This window comes from Geotrypetes seraphini, chromosome 8 (genome assembly GCF_902459505.1).
Source record: "Geotrypetes seraphini chromosome 8, aGeoSer1.1, whole genome shotgun sequence".
NCBI classification, from domain to species: domain Eukaryota; kingdom Metazoa; phylum Chordata; class Amphibia; order Gymnophiona; family Dermophiidae; genus Geotrypetes; species Geotrypetes seraphini.
Window position 1 is genome coordinate 94,243,658 of NC_047091.1, and position 22,024 is coordinate 94,265,681.

General features: G+C 46.6%; 1 protein-coding gene across 1 annotated transcript in view; it reads left to right on the plus strand.

Annotated features, from left to right (window-relative positions):
- Window positions 1-22,024, plus strand: part of PLEKHJ1 (pleckstrin homology domain containing J1) — a 55,510-nt gene that overhangs the window by 27,562 nt on the left and 5,924 nt on the right. Inside the window, exons 4-5 of the mRNA XM_033955141.1 lie at window positions 4,464-4,554; window positions 13,401-13,464. Coding sequence (XP_033811032.1) covers window positions 4,464-4,554; window positions 13,401-13,464 — 155 coding nt within the window. The remainder of the gene's footprint in view (window positions 1-4,463; window positions 4,555-13,400; window positions 13,465-22,024) is intronic.

Sequence of the window (22,024 nt, forward strand, 5' to 3'; positions counted from 1 at the left end):
ATCAGGCTTATGCTCCCCTCTGCAGTTTTTCTTCATCGCCGGCACGTGCAGTTTGTTCTCTTGTACCCTGCTAAATTGAAGATTTTCTATGAGGGTAAACCTAATTTTTTTGACCAGCTAGCCAATGCCACCTGCTTTGTAGCACAGATGGCTACCCCATCTACGAGTTCGGCGCCATAACAATGCCCCGGACTGATTCTGGGACTCTGGGTTACTGTTGCCTGTTGAATTCTGGGGTGGCGGCTCCCGCTTTGGTGGTCGAGCCTGCTGTGCTGGCTGCTTTGCTTCGGGGTTTTGGGTTTTTTTTGCCTGCCATTTGGGATCCCTGCCTGCTCTGGACTACCCTTCCTTCTTGTAACCCTGTGATTCTCCCCTTAGCGGTCCGGGTGGTGTCTCTGGTTTCAGCCTTTTTTTTAAGGGGGTATCGGGCTTGCTTGTGGTTGCCACTGGTATGCCGGACGAGAGCTTCTCCCGCGGGCTGCCCTTGGCCTGCCCAGTGCAGTCGACTGTGTTCTGCCTGGTACAGATGATTTCAACTGGGATATCAACTTACGGGACCTTGAACTGCATTGGCTCCCCTTTTGCTCTCCTAAGCATGCCCCATTGGACATTATAGAACTTGACTGGTTGGTGGATAAGGGGAGGCATTGCTGGGGTCCTTTGTGGTAGGCTGTTGGGTGGGGTGTGGGAGTTGGTGTTATACACGATCTACAGTAAGTTATGGAAACCTGGGGGAGGTTTCTTTAGAGGGGGCTTGGGCAGGTGGGCTGGATTTTATTTGTAATTTTTGGGGACGATGGGGGGTTTAGGTTGGTTTGTTTCTGAGTCAGGTGGGCTGTGGGCTTTGTATGAAGGTTTGCCTGAAAGTGCCTGGACACTGTATAGGGCTTTCTGGCCCTGTTTCTTTCTTTGAGCATTCTTTGACAGCATTATCTACTCCTTGGTTAGGATTCTGATTGGGGGGGGGGGGGGATTGGGTGGCTCTGGGCATCCCAGGGTTGTCCTCAGGGACATAGGAATATTTACTTAAGAAATGGCAGGATTATCAGTTACATAATGGGGCCCATCTGGATGATCCTGTGTTATATTGGGATGTGGCTAAAGCAGTGTTGCGAGGCGAAGTTATTGCATATGCTAGTTTTAAGAAGAATGCACGAGATAGGAGATCCTACACCTGGAAAGACAGGTTCAGGCGGACAGGATGTGGTCATCCCACCCCTTTCCGCAGGAGCACTCTGTTGGCCTCGCAGGCCTCCTTAAATGAGTTATTGCAGGCCGGTACTGCCCGCTCACTTCAATACTTTAAGCATCAATTTTATTTACATGGTAATAAGGGTGGATGGCTTTTAGCTCATTTGGTATGTACTTCGGATGGCCCTCGGCAGATGCTCTGGATGAAGCGATTGTGAAGGTTTTTCCTCCAGTTTTATCAGCAGCTGTATACTAGTTCTGTGGATCCAGAGATGCTGAGTGAGTTGTATCTCGATTATATTTCCACTCCCCGAGCATCTGTTCATCATCTGCAGATGTTAAACGCTCCTATCTCAGCTGAGGAGATTGCTTTGGTAATCCAGTCTAGCGAACTTTGGAAGGCTCCCAGATCTGACTATTTTTGTGCTGAGTTTTATAAATTGCTTTCCAAGGAAATTACACTGGTGTTGACCTCTACCTTCAATGCGTATATTGAGAGGGGGTCTTTACCACTGTCTTTGCGTGATGCTCATATCGTGGTGATCTTGAAACCAGAACAGGATCCCACCTTGGCCTATATCCCTTCTTAATACTGAGGCAAAATTTTTTGCTAAGATCTTGGCTAACCGGTTGGCCCATATTGTTCCTGATCTTATCGCTGACCCTCAGGTAGGCTTTGTTAGACACCGTTGGATGGTGTGCAACATTAGACACATTTTAACCTCTCTGGAATATGTGGCTTCTCGTCATGTACCTTCTCTGCTGGTCAGCTTTGACGCAGAGAAAGTCTTCAACCGGGTTTCTTGGACATTCTTGCTTCCCACGTTACGCCATTATGACTTTGCTGGATTTTTTTTTACGCTATTTCTGCTCTTTATGCTTCACCTTTGGTGGCTATTTGGGTTAATGGGCTGCTCTCTGACCCTTTTGAAATTCAGCAGGGTACTAGACAGGGCTGTCCTTTATTCCCCCTTCTGTTTGTCCTTACCTTGGATCCTTTAGTGCGAGATGTCTTGCAAAACCCTGGTATTAGTGGGGTGACCATTGGTATGGTGAAATTTAAATTATCGGTGTTTGCGGATGATCTCCTGGTTCACCTTACTCATCCTGTCACAGCCTTGCCTGCTCTCTTAATGGTGATGGCTGAATGAATATATATATATTGTGACAGGGAAGCTCCTGTCACGGTGAAAACTACTACTGAAACTCCCCAGAATGCAGCACAAGGCTGGATAAAACCAGACATGGAGTCAGGACAGCTGGCTCAGGCAAAAGAAGGCAAGCCCAGGCAGGTTCCAGCACAGCTGAAGAGCCAATTAAGAAAGGCTCTGCAGACCACTGATTTCCCCTATCACTCCTTTCCTGAAGGCAGGGAGCAACCTGAGGCTAATTTAGAAGGGGGTGGAGTCAGACCCCGGGGTTGGCCTTATAGGAGAGATCAATTTACAGAGAGAGGACGAAGGAGAAGGGAGGAACCTAGAGAAGGAACGAGAGTGGAGAGAGAGGAGAACCAGAAGGAGTGGTTGAAAAGCCAAACTACTCACGTGGGTTCCAGGTCACAGAGGGTGCCTCAAGTCCAGCAGGAACGGAGGGCAAGAAGCCCACACCTAGGGAAAGGTGTTACTGCCCTGGAGAGGTATTGTGACTGGCAACTCAAGCCCCAAAGAGCAGGGCTGGGAAAGCCTCCCCAGAGAAAAGCTGCAGATAGTTTTGCAGACGTACAGAGAGGGGGAGGGGAAGCACAAACAGAAAGAAGTGAAGAAACTTCAAGCCAGAGTTCCCGGGAGTGTGAATGGGAAATGGACAGCATACTAAGTAATGAGATAAGTGAAGAGGGCATGGACCTTGGAGAATATGATGTTTGCATGTCCTAGGTTAAACTCCTGAAGAACGGTCTCCTATTGTCTGTATACCGACAGCATGAGCAGTGCGGGCAGAGTTAACAAGGTGCTAATCAAGTGTTAAACAAATGCAGAGAGCTGAGAAGGAGGCTGAACGCAAGTCATGCTCAGCTAGCTAGGCTCATAAAAGGTGAAGTCCAGAGTGAGAGCAATCAAGCCCGGCAGGGGCTACGAGCCAAGGAAAGCTTTAACTGACTTATATGTTTGCTGAGATTTTACGGGTGCTAAGGAAGTACCATCTTGCTCCTTAATAGAACCTGGACTGTAAGAATATAAAGGGGGGGGAGAGGCCCTCTAAGCACTGTAACCAACTGAGGTGAATGTTTTATGTTTTTTTCTTCTGCGGTGTATTTTCTTTGAACTTTGGGTTAGTAATAAACCTGATACTTTATTCTAAAGAATCCGGTATCCGGGTCTTCCTTCCACTGCCCTATAAAAGGCGTATCAAAAATCTTACTTGTGGTCCGGGCCGCAGTTTCCTACTTACTCAGGGACGGGCCCGGTCACAATATATATATATATATATATATATATATATATATATATAGCTGAATTGATAGATAGATACACACACACTCACCCTCACACACACACACACCCTCATAGAACCTGTAGTATAATCCTTAATACCTTGCCTGTTTAATTTGCTTTGAGCGGTGAGGGGTTGGTGGTCTTGGGGTGGCCTTTCCCCAGCTGGTCTGTCCTTCCTTCCTCCCCAGAGTTGGGTTTTGTTAGTTGCATAAGGCCTCCTCCCCAGAGTCCCATCCCACACCCCCGAGAGAGAGAGAGGAACTCTGGGGAGGAGGCCCTATGCATTGTCTCTTGGGGCTCAACAGAGTCCAGGGCCCCGAGTGTCCAGCTTTCACTTTGGTCTTGTTCAGGCCTCTTTCCTCATGCCTGCAGCATTTTCTGTCATTTCTTGTGCTTGGTTCTTCTGACAGTTCACTATTCATTTGTATATTCTGATTTATCTTGTTATGAAGGGTGGGTGTTGGGAGAAGGTGGGGCTGGGATATTGGGATCGGGGAATACATGCTGTATATAGTTCCTGAACGACTGTTATTTTTTTACTGTGTTCATTATCTGTTTTTTCTGGCTTGTTCAATAAAACTTGTTTCAAAGTAAAGAAGTTAAGTGGCTTAGGGTGATAAAGAAAGTGGTAGCAAGAGGCCTGGACACAGAATACCAGGATTTAAGCACTTGTTAAAACTGCTGGTATTGTGCCACAAGCTGCTCAGAGCCTGGCTCAGATTTGCACTGGCTGACCGAGGTGAGGACTGCACTCTCTCTCTTCTCAAATTCCCAAACCTAGGAATCCATGCTTTGGAAGAAGTTTCTTTTAATCTATTTTTTTTTTTTGTACCTTCACAGACTTCGGAGAAGAGTCAGAGAGGAAGTACTTTTTTAAATGTGCCAGTAAAGACCAGTGTGGTGAGTGGGTAGAAGCCCTCACAAATGCTAGGTAAGGCAATGTTTAATTTGAATTTCTTTGCATCTGTCACGATGCAATACAGTAAAAAATAAAAATCAGTATTGTCATTGTCAAAAATCTAAAAAATAAAAAGATGCATAGACTAATACAGTGCAAACAAAGTAGTAAAAATATATCTGAAGATAAATCGTCAAGAAGCAGGCACATTAAGAGAATCATTTGAACAGGCTGAGCCCATAAATTAGTGTAATCAGTTCTTTCCAAAGTATTCTTAAATTGTCTGTCTGATGCTCAATGGATAAGTATAATGTATTATCCCAGGACAAGCAGGCAGCATATTCTTAACGCATGGGTGACGTCACCGACGGAGCCCCGGTACGGACACTTTTAACTAGAAAGTTCTAGTTGGCCGCACCGCGCATGCGCGTGTGCCTTCCCGCCCGACGGAGGAGTGTGTGGTCCCCAGTTTCTTCATTTCCGCGGAGCGAAGAAGACGCATGTGTTTTCAATGGCCGTTGAAAAATCAGTTTCTGCCTTCCCGCTCGTGTAATTTTTCGTTTTTCTTCTATTTTTTTCCCTTTGGATTACTTTACTTCTATTTAAAAAAAAAAAAACTCGTCGAGTTTTCTTTATTTTTTCAGGCCGGCCCCGGCGGGGCCTGTTGCCACCATACAGGCCTCCGGCTTCGATTTTGCGGAGGCCGTGTTTCCCTTCATGCCCCCTCAACTGGGCTTTAAGAAGTGCCAGCGGTGTGCACGCCCGATCTCTGTCACCGACCCGCACAATTGGTGCCTGCAGTGCTTGGGTTCGGAGCATCGGGCTGACACCTGCACCCGCTGTGCGACTCTTAAAAAGCGCACCTTGAAAAATAGGCAGATCCAGCAAAATATTCTCTTCAGTACCAGATCTGCCATGGAACCTGCCGCGACGTCGACGGCACCTCAAAAGTCGGCACCGACTATTTCGACGCCACCGGATCCTTCTTCGGGGTCACTGGCCCCAGGTAAGCCGGCTAAGAAGCCTTCCACTTCCCTTGAGTGCCCTCCTGCCACGGCTACGACGCCGGTCCTCCCGGCACCGCACCGACCCCGCAAATGCTCCGCTCCGATATTGGTGAGTGCCTCGTCATCGGCCTCCTCATCGCCGGAGCGTAGAGCGGCACCTATGGTACCGAAGAAGAAAAAAGCGGTACCGGTGCCTCCCTTGGACGACCACATCGCGGCCATACTCCAAGCCCAATTACAAGAACAGCTGCAGCAGCAACTCCAGTAACTGTTGCCGGTGATGTTGGCCCCACACCTTCCGGTACCAGACCGGTCCGAGCCTCGCACGATCCCATCGGTGTCGACCCCCTCGGTACCGCTTAACACTTCCATGCCGGTGCTCTCGGCTGAACCACACCGTTCCCAACCTACGGTGCAGGCCCGCTCTGATACCGACCCTTCCCGGTACCAGGAACGGCACCGATCTTCCTTTCCCGGTACCGCCTCAGTACGCTCCGGCAAGTCTCTCTCTAAGACCCGCCATGCCGAGCGCTCCACACCAATGTCCCGCCGTGCGCACCCCGACATCAGGGACCCGGACTTATGGGAAGAATGCCCGCACGGTACCGAGGAAGATGCTTCGTCGACAGACGAGGAACCCTCGGTGGCTGATACCGGTTCAAAACCCGAACAGTCCTCTTTCACCAAATTCCTCAGGGAGATGTCGACGGCTCTTTCCATTCCCTTAGAGTCCGACTCTAAAAAGTCCCAGGCTTTTCTCGATGCCCTAGACTTTGAACAACCTCCCAAGGAATTTCTTAAGTTACCCGTCCACGACATCCTACGGGAAACTTTTTATAAAAACTGGGAGAACCCCCTCACTGTCCCCGGGGCCCCTCGCAAACTGGATAGCTTGTACCGGGTCATTCCAATCCCAGGGTTTGACAAGCCTCAATTGCCCCATGAATCTCTCCTGGTAGAGTCCACCTTAAAGAAAACTCAGGGCTCCAGTGTCTATGCCTCCACCCCTCCTGGCAGAGAGGGAAAAACTATGGATAAGTTTGGCAAGCGCCTTTTCCAGAATGCGATGCTGGCCAACAGGGCAAATAATTACACCTTTCACTTCTCCTTCTACATGAAGCATCTGGTGCAACAACTCTCCTCCTTACAGAAATACATTCCTGAACGTAAGGTCCCCCTCTTCCAACAGCAAATTTCCAGTCTGCTCCAACTCCGGAAATTCATGGTTCGCTCCATTTATGACTCGTTTGAGCTGACCTCTCGAGCATCTGCCACGGTTGTTGCCATGCGGCGTCTGGCCTGGCTGAGGGTTTCTGACCTCGACATTAACCACCAAGACCACCTGGCTAACGCACCTTGTCTTGGTGATGAACTCTTCGGGGAGTCCCTGAACTCAACAACCCAGAAACTCGGCACACGAGACCAGGTGGGATACTCTGGTGAAACCTAAAAAGAAGACTCCGCCTGCTCGCCCCTACAGACAGCAGTCTTCCTACCAGCGCAGGTTCTCGGCCAGACCTCTCAACCTGCCGCCTCAGCAACCTCGCCGACCTCGTCACCAGCATCAATCTCAGGCTCGCTCCCAGTCTCACCAACCTGCCAAGTCTCTCCCTCCGTCAAAACCATCTCAACCCTTTTGACTCTTTTCTCCAGGACATAGCCAGTCTCCCACCATCATTGCCTCTTCCTCAGCCTATTGGAGGACGTCTCCATCTTTTCCTCAGCCGTTGGGAGGTCATCACATCGGACCAGTGGGTCCTCAACATCATTCGCCACGGCTACTCTCTCAACTTTCAGACTCTTCCACCAGACAGTCCTCCCAAAGAGTCTGCTTTCCGCTCCTCCTGAGAGAGGTCCACTCCCTCCTTCTTCTCAACGCCATCGAAGAGGTACCCTCAGACCAAAGGGGTCAGGGATTCTACTCCCGCTACTTCCTGGTTCCCAAGAAGACAGGAGACCTCCGTCCCATCCTCGATCTCCGGGACCTCAACAAGTGTCTGGTCAAGGAAAAGTTCAGAATGCTCTCCCTTGCCATGCTTTATCCTCTTCTCTCTCAACACGACTGGCTATGTTCCCTAGACCTCAAAGAGGCCTACACACACATTCCAATCCATCCGGCTTCACGTCGCTACCTCCGATTTCAGATGCAGCACCGCCACTATCAGTACAAAGTGCTACCCTTTGGCCTCGCATCATCGCCCAGGGTGTTCACCAAGTGCCTTATTGTGGTGGCGGCCTTTCTCAGGTCTCATAACCTCCAGGTGTTCCCATACTTGGACGATTGGTTGGTGAAAGCGCCTACGTCTCCTCTTGTGCTACAAGCCACTCAGCACACCATCTCCTTCCTCCATCTCCTGGGGTTCGAGATCAACTACCCCAAGTCGCATCTGCTTCCCACACAGCGACTTCAGTTCATTGGAGCCGTTCTCGACACCACTCTGATGAGGGCGTTTCTCCCCTCCGACCGCCAACGGACCCTGCTCCACCTCTGCCGTCAGGTGCTCCTTCATCACTCCATTCCAGCTCGGCAGATGATGGTCCTCCTGGGCCACGTGGCCTCGACGGTCCATGTGCTTCCTCTGGCGCGGCTCCACCTCAGGACACCTCAGTGGACTCTGGCCAACCAATGGTCACAGACCACGGATCCTCTTTCTCGTCCCATCTCTGTGACATCATCTCTTCAGCAGTCTCTTCAATGGTGGTTGAACTCCTCCAATCTTTCCAGGGGTCTACTCTTTCATCTACCCCCTCACTCCATGATCATAACCACAGATGCCTTCCCCTATGCATGGGGAGCTCACCTGGGAGATCTTCGCACCCAGGGTCTCTGGACCCCTCAGGAGCGTCAACATCACATCAATTTCCTGGAACTCAGGGCCATGCTCTATGCTCTCAAGGCCTTCCAGCACCTTCTCTACCCTCAGGTTCTTCTCCTGTGCACAGACAACCAAGTCGCCATGTACTACATAAACAAGCAAGGCGGCACCGGATCTCCCCTCCTCTCCCAGGAGACCATCCACATCTGGACCTGGGCCACGGCCCACAGTCTCTTCCTCAAGGCTGTCTACATCCAGGGCGAACAGAACTCCCTGGCCGACAATCTCAGCCGCATCCTTCAACCTCACGAGTGGACTCTGGATCCTCCCACACTCCGCTCCATCTTTGCTCGGTGGGGCACTCCTCAGGTGGACCTCTTTGCAGCTCCTCACAATCATCAGCTGCCCCATTTCTGTTCCAGACTCTTCTCTCCTCATCGTCTGGCCCCGGATGCATTCCTGCTCAACTGGACGGATCGGTTCCTCTATGCCTTTCCTCCACTGCCTCTGATGTTGCGGACGTTATTCAAACTCCGCAGGGACAGAGCCACCATGATTCTCATCGCCCCTCGGTGGCCTCGCCAACACTGGTTCTCCCTCCTGCTCCAGCTCAGCTCCAGAGATCCCATTCCTCTCCCTGTGTTTCCTACTCTACTTACACAGCAACGTCAGTCTCTACTGCATCCCAATCTGTCCTCGCTCCACCTGACAGCTTGGTTTCTCTCGGGCTGACCTCTCCAGAGAATCTGTCTCAGCCTGTCCGTCGTATTTTGGATGCCTCCAGGAAACCGGCCACCCTCCAATGTTACCATCAGAAGTGGACCTGGTTCTCCTCTTGGTGTCTACTACATCACCACGATCCCACCTCATTGGCGGTGGAAACTGTACTGGACTATTTGCTCTCTCTGTCTGACGCTGGCCTCAAGTTTACCTCAATCAGAGTCCACCTCAGTGCCATCACTGCGTTTCATGAACCTATCCTCGGAAAACCTCTCACGGCTCATCCCCTGGTTTCCCGGTTCATGAGAGGCCTCTTCAATGTCAAACCACCTCTGAAGCCTCCTCCAGTCGTCTGGGACCTGAATGTGGTTTTATCAGCCCTCATGAAACCTCCTTTTGAGCCTCTTGCCACAACTTCGCTCAAATTTCTTACGTGGAAGGTGCTTTTCCTCATTGCCATCACCTCTGCCAGGAGGGTTAGTGAGCTGCATGCACTGGTTGCCGACCCACCTTTCACTGTTTTTCACCATGACAAGGTGGTTCTGCGTACCCATCCTAAATTCCTTCCCAAGGTGGTCTCGGAATTTCACCTCAACCAGTCCATTGTGTTGCCTGTCTTTTTCCCTAAGCCCCATTCTCATCCTGGGGAACAGACGTTGCACACGCTGGACTGTAAGCGTGCCCTTGCATACTATCTTGACCGTACCAGGGCTCACCGCTCGTCACCTCAGCTCTTTTTGTCCTTCGACCCTAACCGTCTAGGTCGTCCTGTCTCTAAACGGACGCTTTCCAACTGGCTTGCTGCCTGCATTGCGTTCTGTTATGCTCGGGCCGGTCTCTCACTGGAAGGTGCTGTTACGGCCCACAGGGTCAGAGCTATGGCTGCTTCTGTGGCTTTCCTCCGTTCCACGCCCATCGAGGAAATCTGCAAGGCTGCCACTTGGTCCTCAGTTCACACGTTCACTACTCACTACTGTCTGGATACCTTCTCCAGACGGGATGGACACTTCGGCCAATCTGTGTTACATAATTTATTTTCTTAATGGCCAACCATCCCTCCTCCCTCTCTGTTCGCTTAGAGGTCACCCATGCGTTAAGAATATGCTGCCTGCTTGTCCTGGGATAAAGCACAGTTACTTACCGTAACAGGTGTTATCCAGGGACAGCAGGCAGATATTCTTACGTCCCACCCACCTCCCCGGGTTGGCTTCTTAGCTGGCTTATACTAACTGGGGACCACGCACTCCTCCGTCGGGCGGGAAGGCACTCGCGCACGCGCGGTGCGGCCAACTAGAAACTTCTAGTTAAAAAGGTCCGTACCGAGGGCTCCGTCGGTGACGTCACCCATGTGTTAAGAATATCTGCCTGCTGTCCCTGGATAACACCTGTTACGGTAAGTAACTGTGCTTTCATGTCACTTTTTATATACTGCAGAGACAACTTTGCTGAAGAAAAAGAATAAGCCTCCAAACTCTGGATCTTTCTGCCCTCTGATATAGGAAGGAAAGAGAATTGCATATAAAGGCTTCAAGTTTTTTTTTATTTGTGTAAAACAAAACAAAACATGAATCCTATAACTAATTATCTTAAGTTTGATTTTGGAAACATCTATTTTTAAAATGAAAAGGGGGAGAGAATACAAACATTCTGGCCATCTTATCTAATAAAGCCTTACCCGTGCATAGGCTGTTAAAACGGTATGATCCCTGCCGCCGTGATTTCTGTTCCATGGCCGTATTCTATTTAGGGCACGTGCGGCCGCTTGCCAAACGCACCCCGGTTTCTGATGTCTTCAGGTGCGTGCAGGCATCTCAATGGCGGTGGCGGTTTGTTATGGTACACAGGAACGACAGGAGGGTGTCGTGCGACGCAGGTGGGGATCGTAAGAGGAGCTGTGGCGGCAGCTTTAAACTCAAAAATAACTTCGGCCAGGGTAAGGGAGCCGGCCAGAAATAAACAAATGCTGCTGCACAGGGAAGTGGGGTGGGGGGAAGTGAGGGAAATGCTGCTGCTGTTGCACAGGGAAATGGAGGGGAGAGAATGCTGCTGCTGCACAGGGAAGTGGGGTGGGGGAGGGAAATGCTGCTGCTGCTGCACAGGGAAGTGGAGTGGGTGGAGGGAAATGCTGATACTGCACAGGGAAATGGAGGGGGAGGGATTGCTGCTGCACAGGGAAAGGGTAATGCTGCTGCTGCTGCACAGGGAAGTGGGAGTGGGAGAAAGGGAAAGGGGCCAAGGAGCAAACATGCTTTGCTTTTGGGGGGAGGGGTGTTCTGGGGGGCCACGGAGAAAGACAAAGAAAGGCAGGCAGGCAGGGGGCCTTGGAGAGAGACAGAAAGACAGGCAGGCAGTGCACGAGAACGGGAAGAGAGACACAGAAAGACAGACAGACAAAGGGGGAAAGAGAGAGAGAGAGAGACAGACAGAAAGAAAGACAGACAGCGGGAGGGGGAGAGAGAAAGAAAGAAAGATAGATAGTGGGAGGGAGAGAGACAGAAGGAAAGACAGACAGACATATATTCTAGCACTCGTTAATGTAACGGGCTTAAACACTAGTTTATTATATTTTACTTACAGACTATATTGAGTAAACGGATCCCTTTGAGAGCTGACCTAATGTTATTTTTTAATGTAAGGTCATTGGGTCTGTCTAGGGAGGAAATGCATTGTTGTATAAAGCTTCATTTATTGTATTTATTCAATTTTCTGTACTGTTCTCCCAGGGGAGCTCAGAATGGTTTACATGCATTTATTCAGGTACTCAAGCAGTTTTCCTCCTCTGTCCCAGCGGGTTCACAATCTATCTAATGTACCTGGGGCAATGGGGGGATTAAGTGACTTGCCCAGGGTCACAAGGTGCAGCGTGGGTTTGAACCCACAACCTCAGGGTGCTGAGGCTGTAGCTTTAACCACTGCGCCACACTCTCCCCTTAACCACACTCTTTACATTAGAGACAATCTGATACCCCCACTTTCACCTTATGGAGAAATGTTTACATTGTTAAAAATGGAATATTTGGATGTTAAGCAAGGGTCACCTCGATTGTAGAAATGGTATAAAGAAATTTGGTCACCTATATGGGATGGTTTGTCCCATAGAGCACATAGTCTGCTATTGAATTCATGATGCTGGAGCTCTCAGGGAGTGGAAGGGGTAGGGGGAGGTGGGTTGTTTAGTTTCCACTGTTACTTGTTACATTACTCAAAGCTTCCCTGAAGAATCCACGTGGATAGCTTTATATTGCCTGTTTGTTTTGAAGATTGTTATTTTTACAAGATGTATTCCGTTCCAGTGTATATTAATGGAAAATCAGTAAATATAATTAAAAAAAATGAAAAGGGGAGGGATCCTTTAGGATGCCTTTTCCAATCATTTTTCAGTTGTTTGATATGGTGCTTGTAATTGATTTTCAGAGTACTTGATAAATGGGATTGGGCTTTTGATGTCAATCTGGGAGAGCAGCACTTTGCAAGAGATGCTGTGGCAAAAGCATGCCACAGGAGGACAGCATCCCACAGGGCATGGCTGTGGCAAGTGCAGAGACATACAGGGGAACTTATAGTGAGTTGGGGGGGGGGAGGAAACAGATTGGATGAGCCTGAGAATGGTGGCAATCTCAACAGTCTTCCTAGCACTTCATGCTTCCTTCATTGTCAGAAGTTCTTATTAGCAATTGGAAAAGTTGTGACTGTCTCAGCTTTCCTTTTTGGTGGGCCAGTTTATGTTTAGGTTACAAATATGAAAAGATGAATGCTCATCTATTGGGGCATAGCAGTTTTTTAAATTTGGTTTGGGGCCCGCTGACATCCTTTGTTACTTCAAAATAGTTGTCTTATTTTATTTTGTTTATTTCTATACATATCCGGGAGGGGGGGAAAAATGTTTTTGCTTTATTTCTTGATTAAATTGTTGGGTGGGAAGGGAGGGATATTTTTCTTCTGCATTGTTATTGATTGAATTTAAGTGCTTACTTTGATTATTAATGTCTGTACAATTCTTGGCACTTTGTATTAGTTTTGAAAATTAATAAAGATTAAAAAAAAAAAAAAAGAAGTTCTTATTATCACAGTATTGCACAGAAAATCCGTTTCCATATTCCCAGATTCATCTGATAGCTTTAATAGTGTATTATAGCCATCATGATAGGGCTGTTTCCGTCTGAGGTTAGTCTTGATGGTGAATGAACGGGACTCAACTAATTTCATGTGACTAGGTAGAGGATGTGCTGTCTTCTCCAAGAAGAGACTCTGCCTGATTTTTTTTAAAAATTTTCCTTCATGCAAAACATCCACTCCTCCAATGCTCACTGACCTAAATCTGCTTTTTGTCTTCCAGCTACGAGTTCATGAGGAAGAGTTTAATCTTCTATCGCAATGAGATTAAAAAAATGACTGGAAAGGTATGTGCAGTGTTTTATAGACTGCATACTACAAGAGCTTTTACCCTGTCTGCCTTTCCATTAACCAATAACCACAAATAATGTTTATTTAAAGCCCCCAGTGCTGTTAACTCAACAGCCAATTTGAATTTCCCTAGCAACAGCAGCAGATGAATCCAGAGACCAATGGGATAGCCCATATCTACTAGCAGGCGGAGATAGAGAAACTGATTAACAGGTGGTCCTATTGGCTGGCACTCCTCCTGTTTATACAGTATTCTCTATCTCCCAGCAGGAAAAGGTCGCTATTCAACTAGCTCCTGAATTCTGGCTGTGACTGGAACTTTATTTTCTCCTGTTGAGATTTTCTCTTCAGTGAGACAGGGGTGTCCGGCTGAACGGTGCCGCCTTTAGGGGTTACATCTGGCCCCCCCAGGTCCCTGCCTCACCCTCCCTCCAGTGATAGAGGGTCTGACTGGGTCTCAATTTTTTTCTTCTTTCCCTTCTCTGTTAAAAAAAAAAAAAAAAAGAGACCACAGTTCCTCCATTCTGCTCGGTTACTGCTGATCAACCAGCTTTAACTGGCTTCAACCGGCCCTAACAACAAGCTTGTGAGAATGTCTGTTTGAACTTTAGGTTCTGTTTGGGAGTCTTAGTAATGTGGGTTCAGTCAACGTACGTTTAAGGCATAGATATTTTATTAAGGCTAAGTTTTTTATGACTAGAAATCTGTGGAGGGAGCTGGGACTTCCCGCCCTTTGCATGCACGCGCTTGGTTTCCTTGTTGGTTACAGCGCGGCAGTAGTGGTGCGATTTCATGCTCGCACTTGTTCTCATTGTTGGGTTTCAGTGTAGCAATAGTAGTCCTGTTTATTCTGAGGCTCTCTTTCATCGGTGTTTGTCACGGCCATGTGCAGCTGATTGTGCAGGTGCCTGTTTATGGCAGCATGAGATGGCACATGTTTTTTCCGGCGCTGTGGGACGTTCTTCTGGTTATTCCCTGAGTCTGATTTTATTTCTATGCAAGCCGCGGCAGGGTAAATTTTGCGGGGCTTGAATCCGACTATGTTTCTAGGAGCGTTGATGCAGCGGCCACGTGTCAGTGAGAATCAGGCGTGCGCTTGGGTCTCTGGCGATGGTGGGAGAGCTGCAGCATTCCGGTAGTTTGTTTCCAGCTGACTTTGGTCAGGGTATGCTGGGGCTTTTCTCCTTTCCGGTTCAGACAAGTTGTATGTGTTTCACCAGCTTTGGGACAAGCTTGGGCAGCTTTATATGTCTATGTCTGCGTTCCTGCTGTACTCCCTTGAAGGAAGCTGCTTGTTTAATCGGACTCTGGGGTTAGCACTCAAGGGGTTTACCAGAGAGACCCTGACCTGTGCTAGGTCACCCAGTCTCGGTTTGTCTCCGGACTGGGGCGACATACGGCAACTCACGGCACGGTGAGATCAGCAGTAAGATAGTGCCCTGTATTTCACACAGGTATCTCATTGTCTCTCTTGGGGTCCCTGCAGATTGAGCCTTTGTCTGTTGGTAACTGTCCTTATTTGGGCCTCTGTGCTGAGCTTCATGTGTCTAGTAGTGGCACAGGATATATATGCCTAAAGGTAGTACAAACAGTTTCCAAGTTCGGGCTGTCTCTATGGGCATAATGACACTGCGCATCTTCCTGCGGCCAGGACTCTTTCTCTATTTCTGAGGGGGCCTGGACTTCAGATTTCCATGCTTATCACGCTGGTTTCTCCCGTCACCATTTTCTCATGGCACATGCTAGACGGGCCCCCCGACCAGACAGGAAGGGCTGTACAGCTCCTTTTAACCAGGAGCCAGTTACCTATTCTATCAAACTCGCGGAGGATCACGCGCTATAATAATAATAATTTATTTTCTTATATACCACCAAAGCCATGGTAGATCGAGGCGGTTTACAACAAGAGGAGCTGGACAGTCAGCGATAAGTTACAAAATAGAATCAATGAATACAAGTACACTGGAAGCTGTTAGCCTCATCCCTGAAGCTCTCATTAGCGATGTGAGCTTTGTCTGATATCTGTAAGGATGCTATTGTTTTGCACAGGGCAATAGATGCAGCATCTTGATTGAGTCTAGTACGTATTCACTTTAAAGGACATACATATTTCGCTCATGTTGCATGGGGTTAGTACTGTTTTCATGGTTCCAGTATATTCCTCTTTACATTGTGAAACTTGATTTTTCCTAGGAGAATCTTCTTGCAGATCCTTACTATGCGCCATCCTTACTATGCGGATTTGATGAGTCTTTCGACAGCCGGACTAAGAAGTTTCCTGGTATCTCCGGCTTTGCTCGCCTAGGGTCCGATCAACATGGATATTTGTACTACTTTAGTATTACGACCTAGTTTTTTGAAAAATCTTGGCTGACTTGTAAGGGTTATGCGAAGCAACTATAGACCTGTGAGTCTTACGTCTGTCCCCGGCAAGATGGTTGAAGCACTGATCAAGGATAGCATGGTCCGGCACTTGGACGCACACGACTTGATGAAACCCAGTCAACATGGATTCAGGAAAGGGAAATCATGTTTGACGAATTTACTCCAATTTTTTGAGACCGTGAACGAACCAATTGATAGTGGGAAGCCGGTGGACATAATATACTTGGACTTCCAGAAAGCGTTCGACAAAGTTCCACACGAAAGACTTCTCAGGAAACTACAAAGCCATGGCATAGAGGGGGATATACAAAGATGGATAGGCAAATGGCTGGAAAACCGAAAGCAGAGAGTGGGCATAAATGGGAAGTTCTCCGACTGGGAGAAAGTGACTAGTGGTGTACCCCAGGGCTCGGTACTTGGGCCGATCCTTTTTAATATTTATATCAATGACCTGGAGGAAGGAACATCCAGTGAGATCATCAAGTTTGCAGACGATACAAAACTATGCCGGGCGATCAGATCGCAGGAGGATAGAGAGAAACTCCAGAGCGACTTGTGTCGGTTAGAAACATGGGCGGAGAAATGGCAGATGAAGTTCAATGTGGAGAAATGCAAGGTAATGCATTTAGGCAATAAGAATAAGGAATACGAGTATACAATGTCAGGTGCAACTCTGGGGAAGAGTGAACAAGAAAAGGACCTGGGTGTACTGATAGATAGGACCCTGAAGCCGTCGGCACAATGCGTGGCAGCGGCAAAGAAGACAAATAGAATGTTGGGCATGATAAAGAAAGGAATCTCGAGTAGATCGGAGAAAGTTATAATGCCGCTTTATAGGGCAATGGTCAGACCACACTTGGAATACTGCGTCCAACATTGGTCTCCCTACCTAAAGAAGGATATAAAACTGCTGGAGAGGGTGCAGAGACGAGCAACAAAACTGGTGAAGGGTATGGAGAAACTGGAATACAAGGACAGACTTATAACACTAGGATTGTTCTCCCTTGAGAAAAGGAGACTGCGTGGGGATATGATCGAGACCTTCAAAATACTGAAAGGAATTGACAAAATAGAGCAGAGAAGATTATTTACATTGTCCAATTTGACACGGACTAGAGGACATGTAATGAAGCTAAGGGGGGACAGGTTCAGGACTAATGTCAGGAAGTTCTGCTTCACTCAGAGAGTGGTTGACACCTGGAATGCCCTCCCAGATGAGATTATTGCGGAATCGACCGTCCTAGGCTTCAAGAGCAAACTAGATGCATATCTCCTTAAGAGAGGCATATAAGGATATGGTGGACTATAAATTACGTGTGGATTTTGTACGTATTGTTAAATATAGTTATTAGCAGGGACTCATTCAAGCTGCATCCAACAGAAGCATTGACGTCACTTAGAACATATAGAAAATCAAAACAATAATAATAATAACAATAACACGGAGAAAAATAAACCTCAATTGTGAGAGGTTGGGACTACACAAGTACCCAGCCCTCAACACATCATCACAGGTTTATAAAAAAACTCCGTATACGATTATATAAATAGGATTTTCATTCATTCATAGTCACTTTTTTTCAAACACTTTTTTTTAAATATATATAGAGCAACTGTGAGTATATCAAAGATTCATGGTAAGAACCCCAAGCTTAACTAAATTAGTGATGAAGGCTACAGCTCAGTTTCATTTGTGCGAGAGGTTTCGGAGGCACAGAATGCAAAAAATCGCAATTAAGGGAGAAATACACTCATCTGAAAAGATGAAGATTCCAGAGAGGCTTTCAACTCCTAACCCGACAGAAAAGACTTTCTGTTTCGCCTAAACCGGCTACTTCAGGGGATATATGCCATCTTCAAGTGTCTCCTTATTTCTTGCAATCCGTTGGAAATAAAGCTGGCTCTTCTCAAAATGGAAGAGCCAGCTTTATTTCCAACGGATTGCAAGAAATAAGGAGACACTTGAAGATGGCATATATCCCCTGAAGTAGCCGGTTTAGGCGAAACAGAAAGTCTTTTCTGTCGGGTTAGGAATTGAAAGCCTCTCTGGAATCTTCATCTTTTCAGATGAGTGTATTTCTCCCTTAATTGCGATTTTTTGCATTCTGTGCCTCCGAAACCTCTCGCACAAATGAAACTGAGCTGTAGCCTTCATCACTAATTTAGTTAAGCTTGGGGTTCTTACCATGAATCTTTGATATACTCACAGTTGCTCTATATATATTTAAAAAAAAGTGTTTGAAAAAAAGTGACTATGAATGAATGAAAATCCTATTTATATAATCGTATACGGAGTTTTTTTATAAACCTGTGATGATGTGTTGAGGGCTGGGTACTTGTGTAGTCCCAACCTCTCACAATTGAGGTTTATTTTTTCCGTGTTATTGTTATTATTATTATTGTTTTGATTTTCTATATGTTCTAAGTGATGTCAATGCTTCTGTTGGATGCAGCTTGAATGAGTCCCTGCTAATAACTATATTTAACAATACGTACAAAATCCACATATATTGACTATTACGATTGTATCCCAGAAAATTGCTAGTCGGACTATAAATTACGACAGGTGTACACCTGGCAGGGCCTCCGCGTGTGCGGATCGCCGGACTTGATGGACCGAAGGTCTGATCCGGAGATGGCAGTTCTTATGTTCTTATCCAGGTGCTACGGACGTCTTCTCCTGTGGCTTCTGCTTCCTTTTGGAGGTTTTTCCTTTCTTGGGTGCTTCTTAACGTTTGAACCACTCCAGAGTTCCTTTCTGGCGCAAGTGTATTGCCGAGGGCTTAGCGTTCAATTCCCTTCAGCTTCTAGTGCCATTCTTGGCTTGTTACAAGGGCTAGGTATATTGCTCTTCGCTTACTTCTCAGCTTCATGTAGTTCAGTTCCTAAACAGAGTGCGGTATATTCATGCGCCTCTTAGAAAGCCCGGTTTGGAGTACAATCTTCACGTACTTCTTCTCAGTTTACCGAAGGCTTCATTTCATCCTTGTCTTTTGGGACTCTAAAGGGCTGTGCCGTTGAACATGGGGTTTCTTGTGGCCATGGCTTCAGCTCTGCAGTTTTCTATGTTGCAGGCCTTGTTCAACGGGGATTCCTATTTCTGATTTCCGAAATATGGGGTATCAGTTCGGATGGTACCACTATTTCTTTCTAGGGGGGTGTCAACCTTTCTTTTATGTCATGCTCGCTTTTCCTTCCTTCTTCCTGGGAGGAGAAATTGGGAGCAGTGCTTTTATTCACTGCATTTTTTGATACGTACATAGCGTTCTCTGTGAGCTCGGTTTCTAACGACTTTTAGTTGTTTATATCTCCTTTTTGTATTCTTCAAGGGACGCCTCAAACGTATGGCGGCGTCCGAAGCCTCCATCGCTCGATGGGTCCAGGAGGACATTCTTTATGCTTGCTTGCTGGCAGGGAGGCGGTTGGCGAAAGAACTTCATGACCATTCCGCCGGAGCGATGGCTACTTCTTGGGCTCGGCCCAGAGGTTTTTTCCTTGGAGGAGATTTGTCTCGCGGCTAATTGGTCTTCCGAGAGTGCTTTCTCTCCGCATTTCTGCTTGGATGTGGGGGCGCATGCGGTAGGGGCGTTTTGTGCTTCGGTTGTTGCGGAGGCGGCGTTTACTTCCCACCCAGATTGAGGATTGCTTTGCTACATCCCATTGGTCTCTGGATTCATCTGCTGCTGTTGCTAGGGAAGGAAAAATTATGTTCTTACCTGTTAATTTTCTTTCCCTTAGACGCAGCAGATGAATCAAGAGCTCCACCCTTTCTGGATATTGTCTCTCGGTTTTTTCTTTTGCAACTTTCGCAGTTTGTTGTTATGGCAGGTTGTTTTCTGTATTATTGCATTTTGAGATTTGTTATGGGAAATAAGTTTTTTACATGCTATGCCTATTGATGGTTACGGATGCTTGGGCAAGGAGTGCCAGCCAATAGGACCACCTGTTAATCAGTTTCTCTATCTCCACCTGCTGGTAGATATGGGCTATCCCATTGGTCTCTGGATTCATCTGCTGCGTCTAAGGGAAAGAAAATTAACAGGTAAGAACATAATTTTTCCATATGTGCCAGATAAGAAGGTAACGCCTGTAAACAATGTTTTAACATAAGAGGCATGAATCCATATATAGGACAGATAAGAATCAAGCATGGAATTTGGAATGAACCTCCTGATGCTTAAATTCATGTGAGAAGGAGCAGTCAAACCCCAATATTAGTGCAAGGGTAGTAACATAGTAAATGATGGCAGATAAAGACCCGAATGGTCCATCCAGTCTGACCAACCATACATGCTCTATAAATTAATAATTTAATTTAAATGGTCCTTTTTCTTAGATATTTTTGGGCCAAAAACCCAGAGTTCTGTCCGGTAGTGTGCTTAGGTTCTATCTACTGGAGTCTCCGTCAAAGCTCACTCCAGCCCATCTAAACTATCCCCAGCCCATCCTCAACTGAATGGCCATATACGGGACACAGACTGTAAAAGTCTGCCCAGTACTGGCCTTAGTTCCTTCAATATGTACCCATTTTCTGATTAGAGATCCTCTGTGTTCATCCCATACTTTTTTGAACTATGTCACCATTTTTAAAAGTCCCTGAGATAAAATGTGGAGCTCCCTAGACACCTTAAGGAAGGTCTCTATGCTATCTGTCGCGTCTTTCTGTCCTGACGGCCATTTCAGCAGATACTTTTTGATTGAGTTGGATGACTTAGCAGGCAAAGAGCTCAAGATCTTAGAGGGTGGGGATTCTAATTAGCAATTTATTTTATTTATTTAAAATCTGCTTTATCCATTGGGAGTCATAATCCATGTGGCCAGTTCTCAGTGTGCGTTTTATCTTTTAAGTTGCTCTGCTTGGACCAATCCTCATATGGGTAGATCATATGATTATGCCAGAAAACAACTTGTAAATCTTCGTGGGTGGTGTACATCATCATAAGTCCATTCAGTTTGATTTATGTAGGGCAAACTAGTAGAAACGTCAGAACTAGATTATTGGAGCACAAAAGTAGAATTCATTTGAGAGTTCTTATGGCTCCCATTGTCCTTCATTGCACTGAGTTTGGTCATACTTTTGAGGACCTAAGATGGCTAATCATTGAACAGATTCCAGAAGATTACATTGGTGACAAAACAGCTCATGTACAATTGAGAGAACAATTTTGGATTTTTGAATTGGATGCTGTTATGCCTAAGGGACTCAAGGAATTCATTGAATGGAACACTTATTTGATGATAGTAACATCAGTAATAATTTCATAATAGTGTTTTCTCTTGTTGGCTTTTAACTTTCCAGCAAATCTAATTTATAGCAAGCGTCTTTACCATCAAATGTTCTGTTTCAAGTAACAGTTTGGTTTTCTAAATGGCATTGCTTCAAAGAGATTTATCAAGTAGGCCTTTAATATTTAAAAATGGGTTTGGCTCCGGAACAGTATATGGGGGTATTGTTGGGTTGTGGGTTTGTTTGTTTTTTGTTTGTTTGTTTGTTTGTTTGTTTTGCATTAAAGGAATTAATAAAGTTGAGTGAACTTGACGTCATGGAGTACGTTTATCTTGCAGAAACACGGTGTTCTTGCTTCTCAGGCAGCACTAGGTTTACACACGTGTAATAGCAGCACGCACTACAAACACATTCCAAAAGAAGGAAATTTGGGTTCCTGATTAAGGGGAACCGTTAACCTCAAAAATGAGCTCTGTCAAACCCTGGTTTGTAGTGCAGGTTTCTGCAGCGTGAAAAACTATTTAATTTGAAAAGCACAGTGGCCGCCATAGATTGATCACCAAAGAAAAATGTTATCTATATTGTGTTATTGATCTGCCTAGCTATTCTCTGGAAGCATAAGAATACTGATGTACTGTAGCACATTTAAAAAGCACACTTTATTTTTATATCACATATTACACGCAATATGTATTTCTCATGATGGTGTGTGTCAATTTATTAAGCCCTTGGGAAGTCTTAAGCAATGAAACCAATTGAGCGCTACCTTTACAGGGTGGGCGCTCTCAGTGCTTATGACTAGAGAATGATACGGGGACAAATTTTCCCCCATCCTGTCCCTGTGAGTTTTGTCGCTGTCCTTGCCCCATTCCTGTAAGCTCTGCCTTAACAGCACAAGCCTCCAACACTTATGATTTTAAAGTGTTTGAGGCTTGTGCAGATGA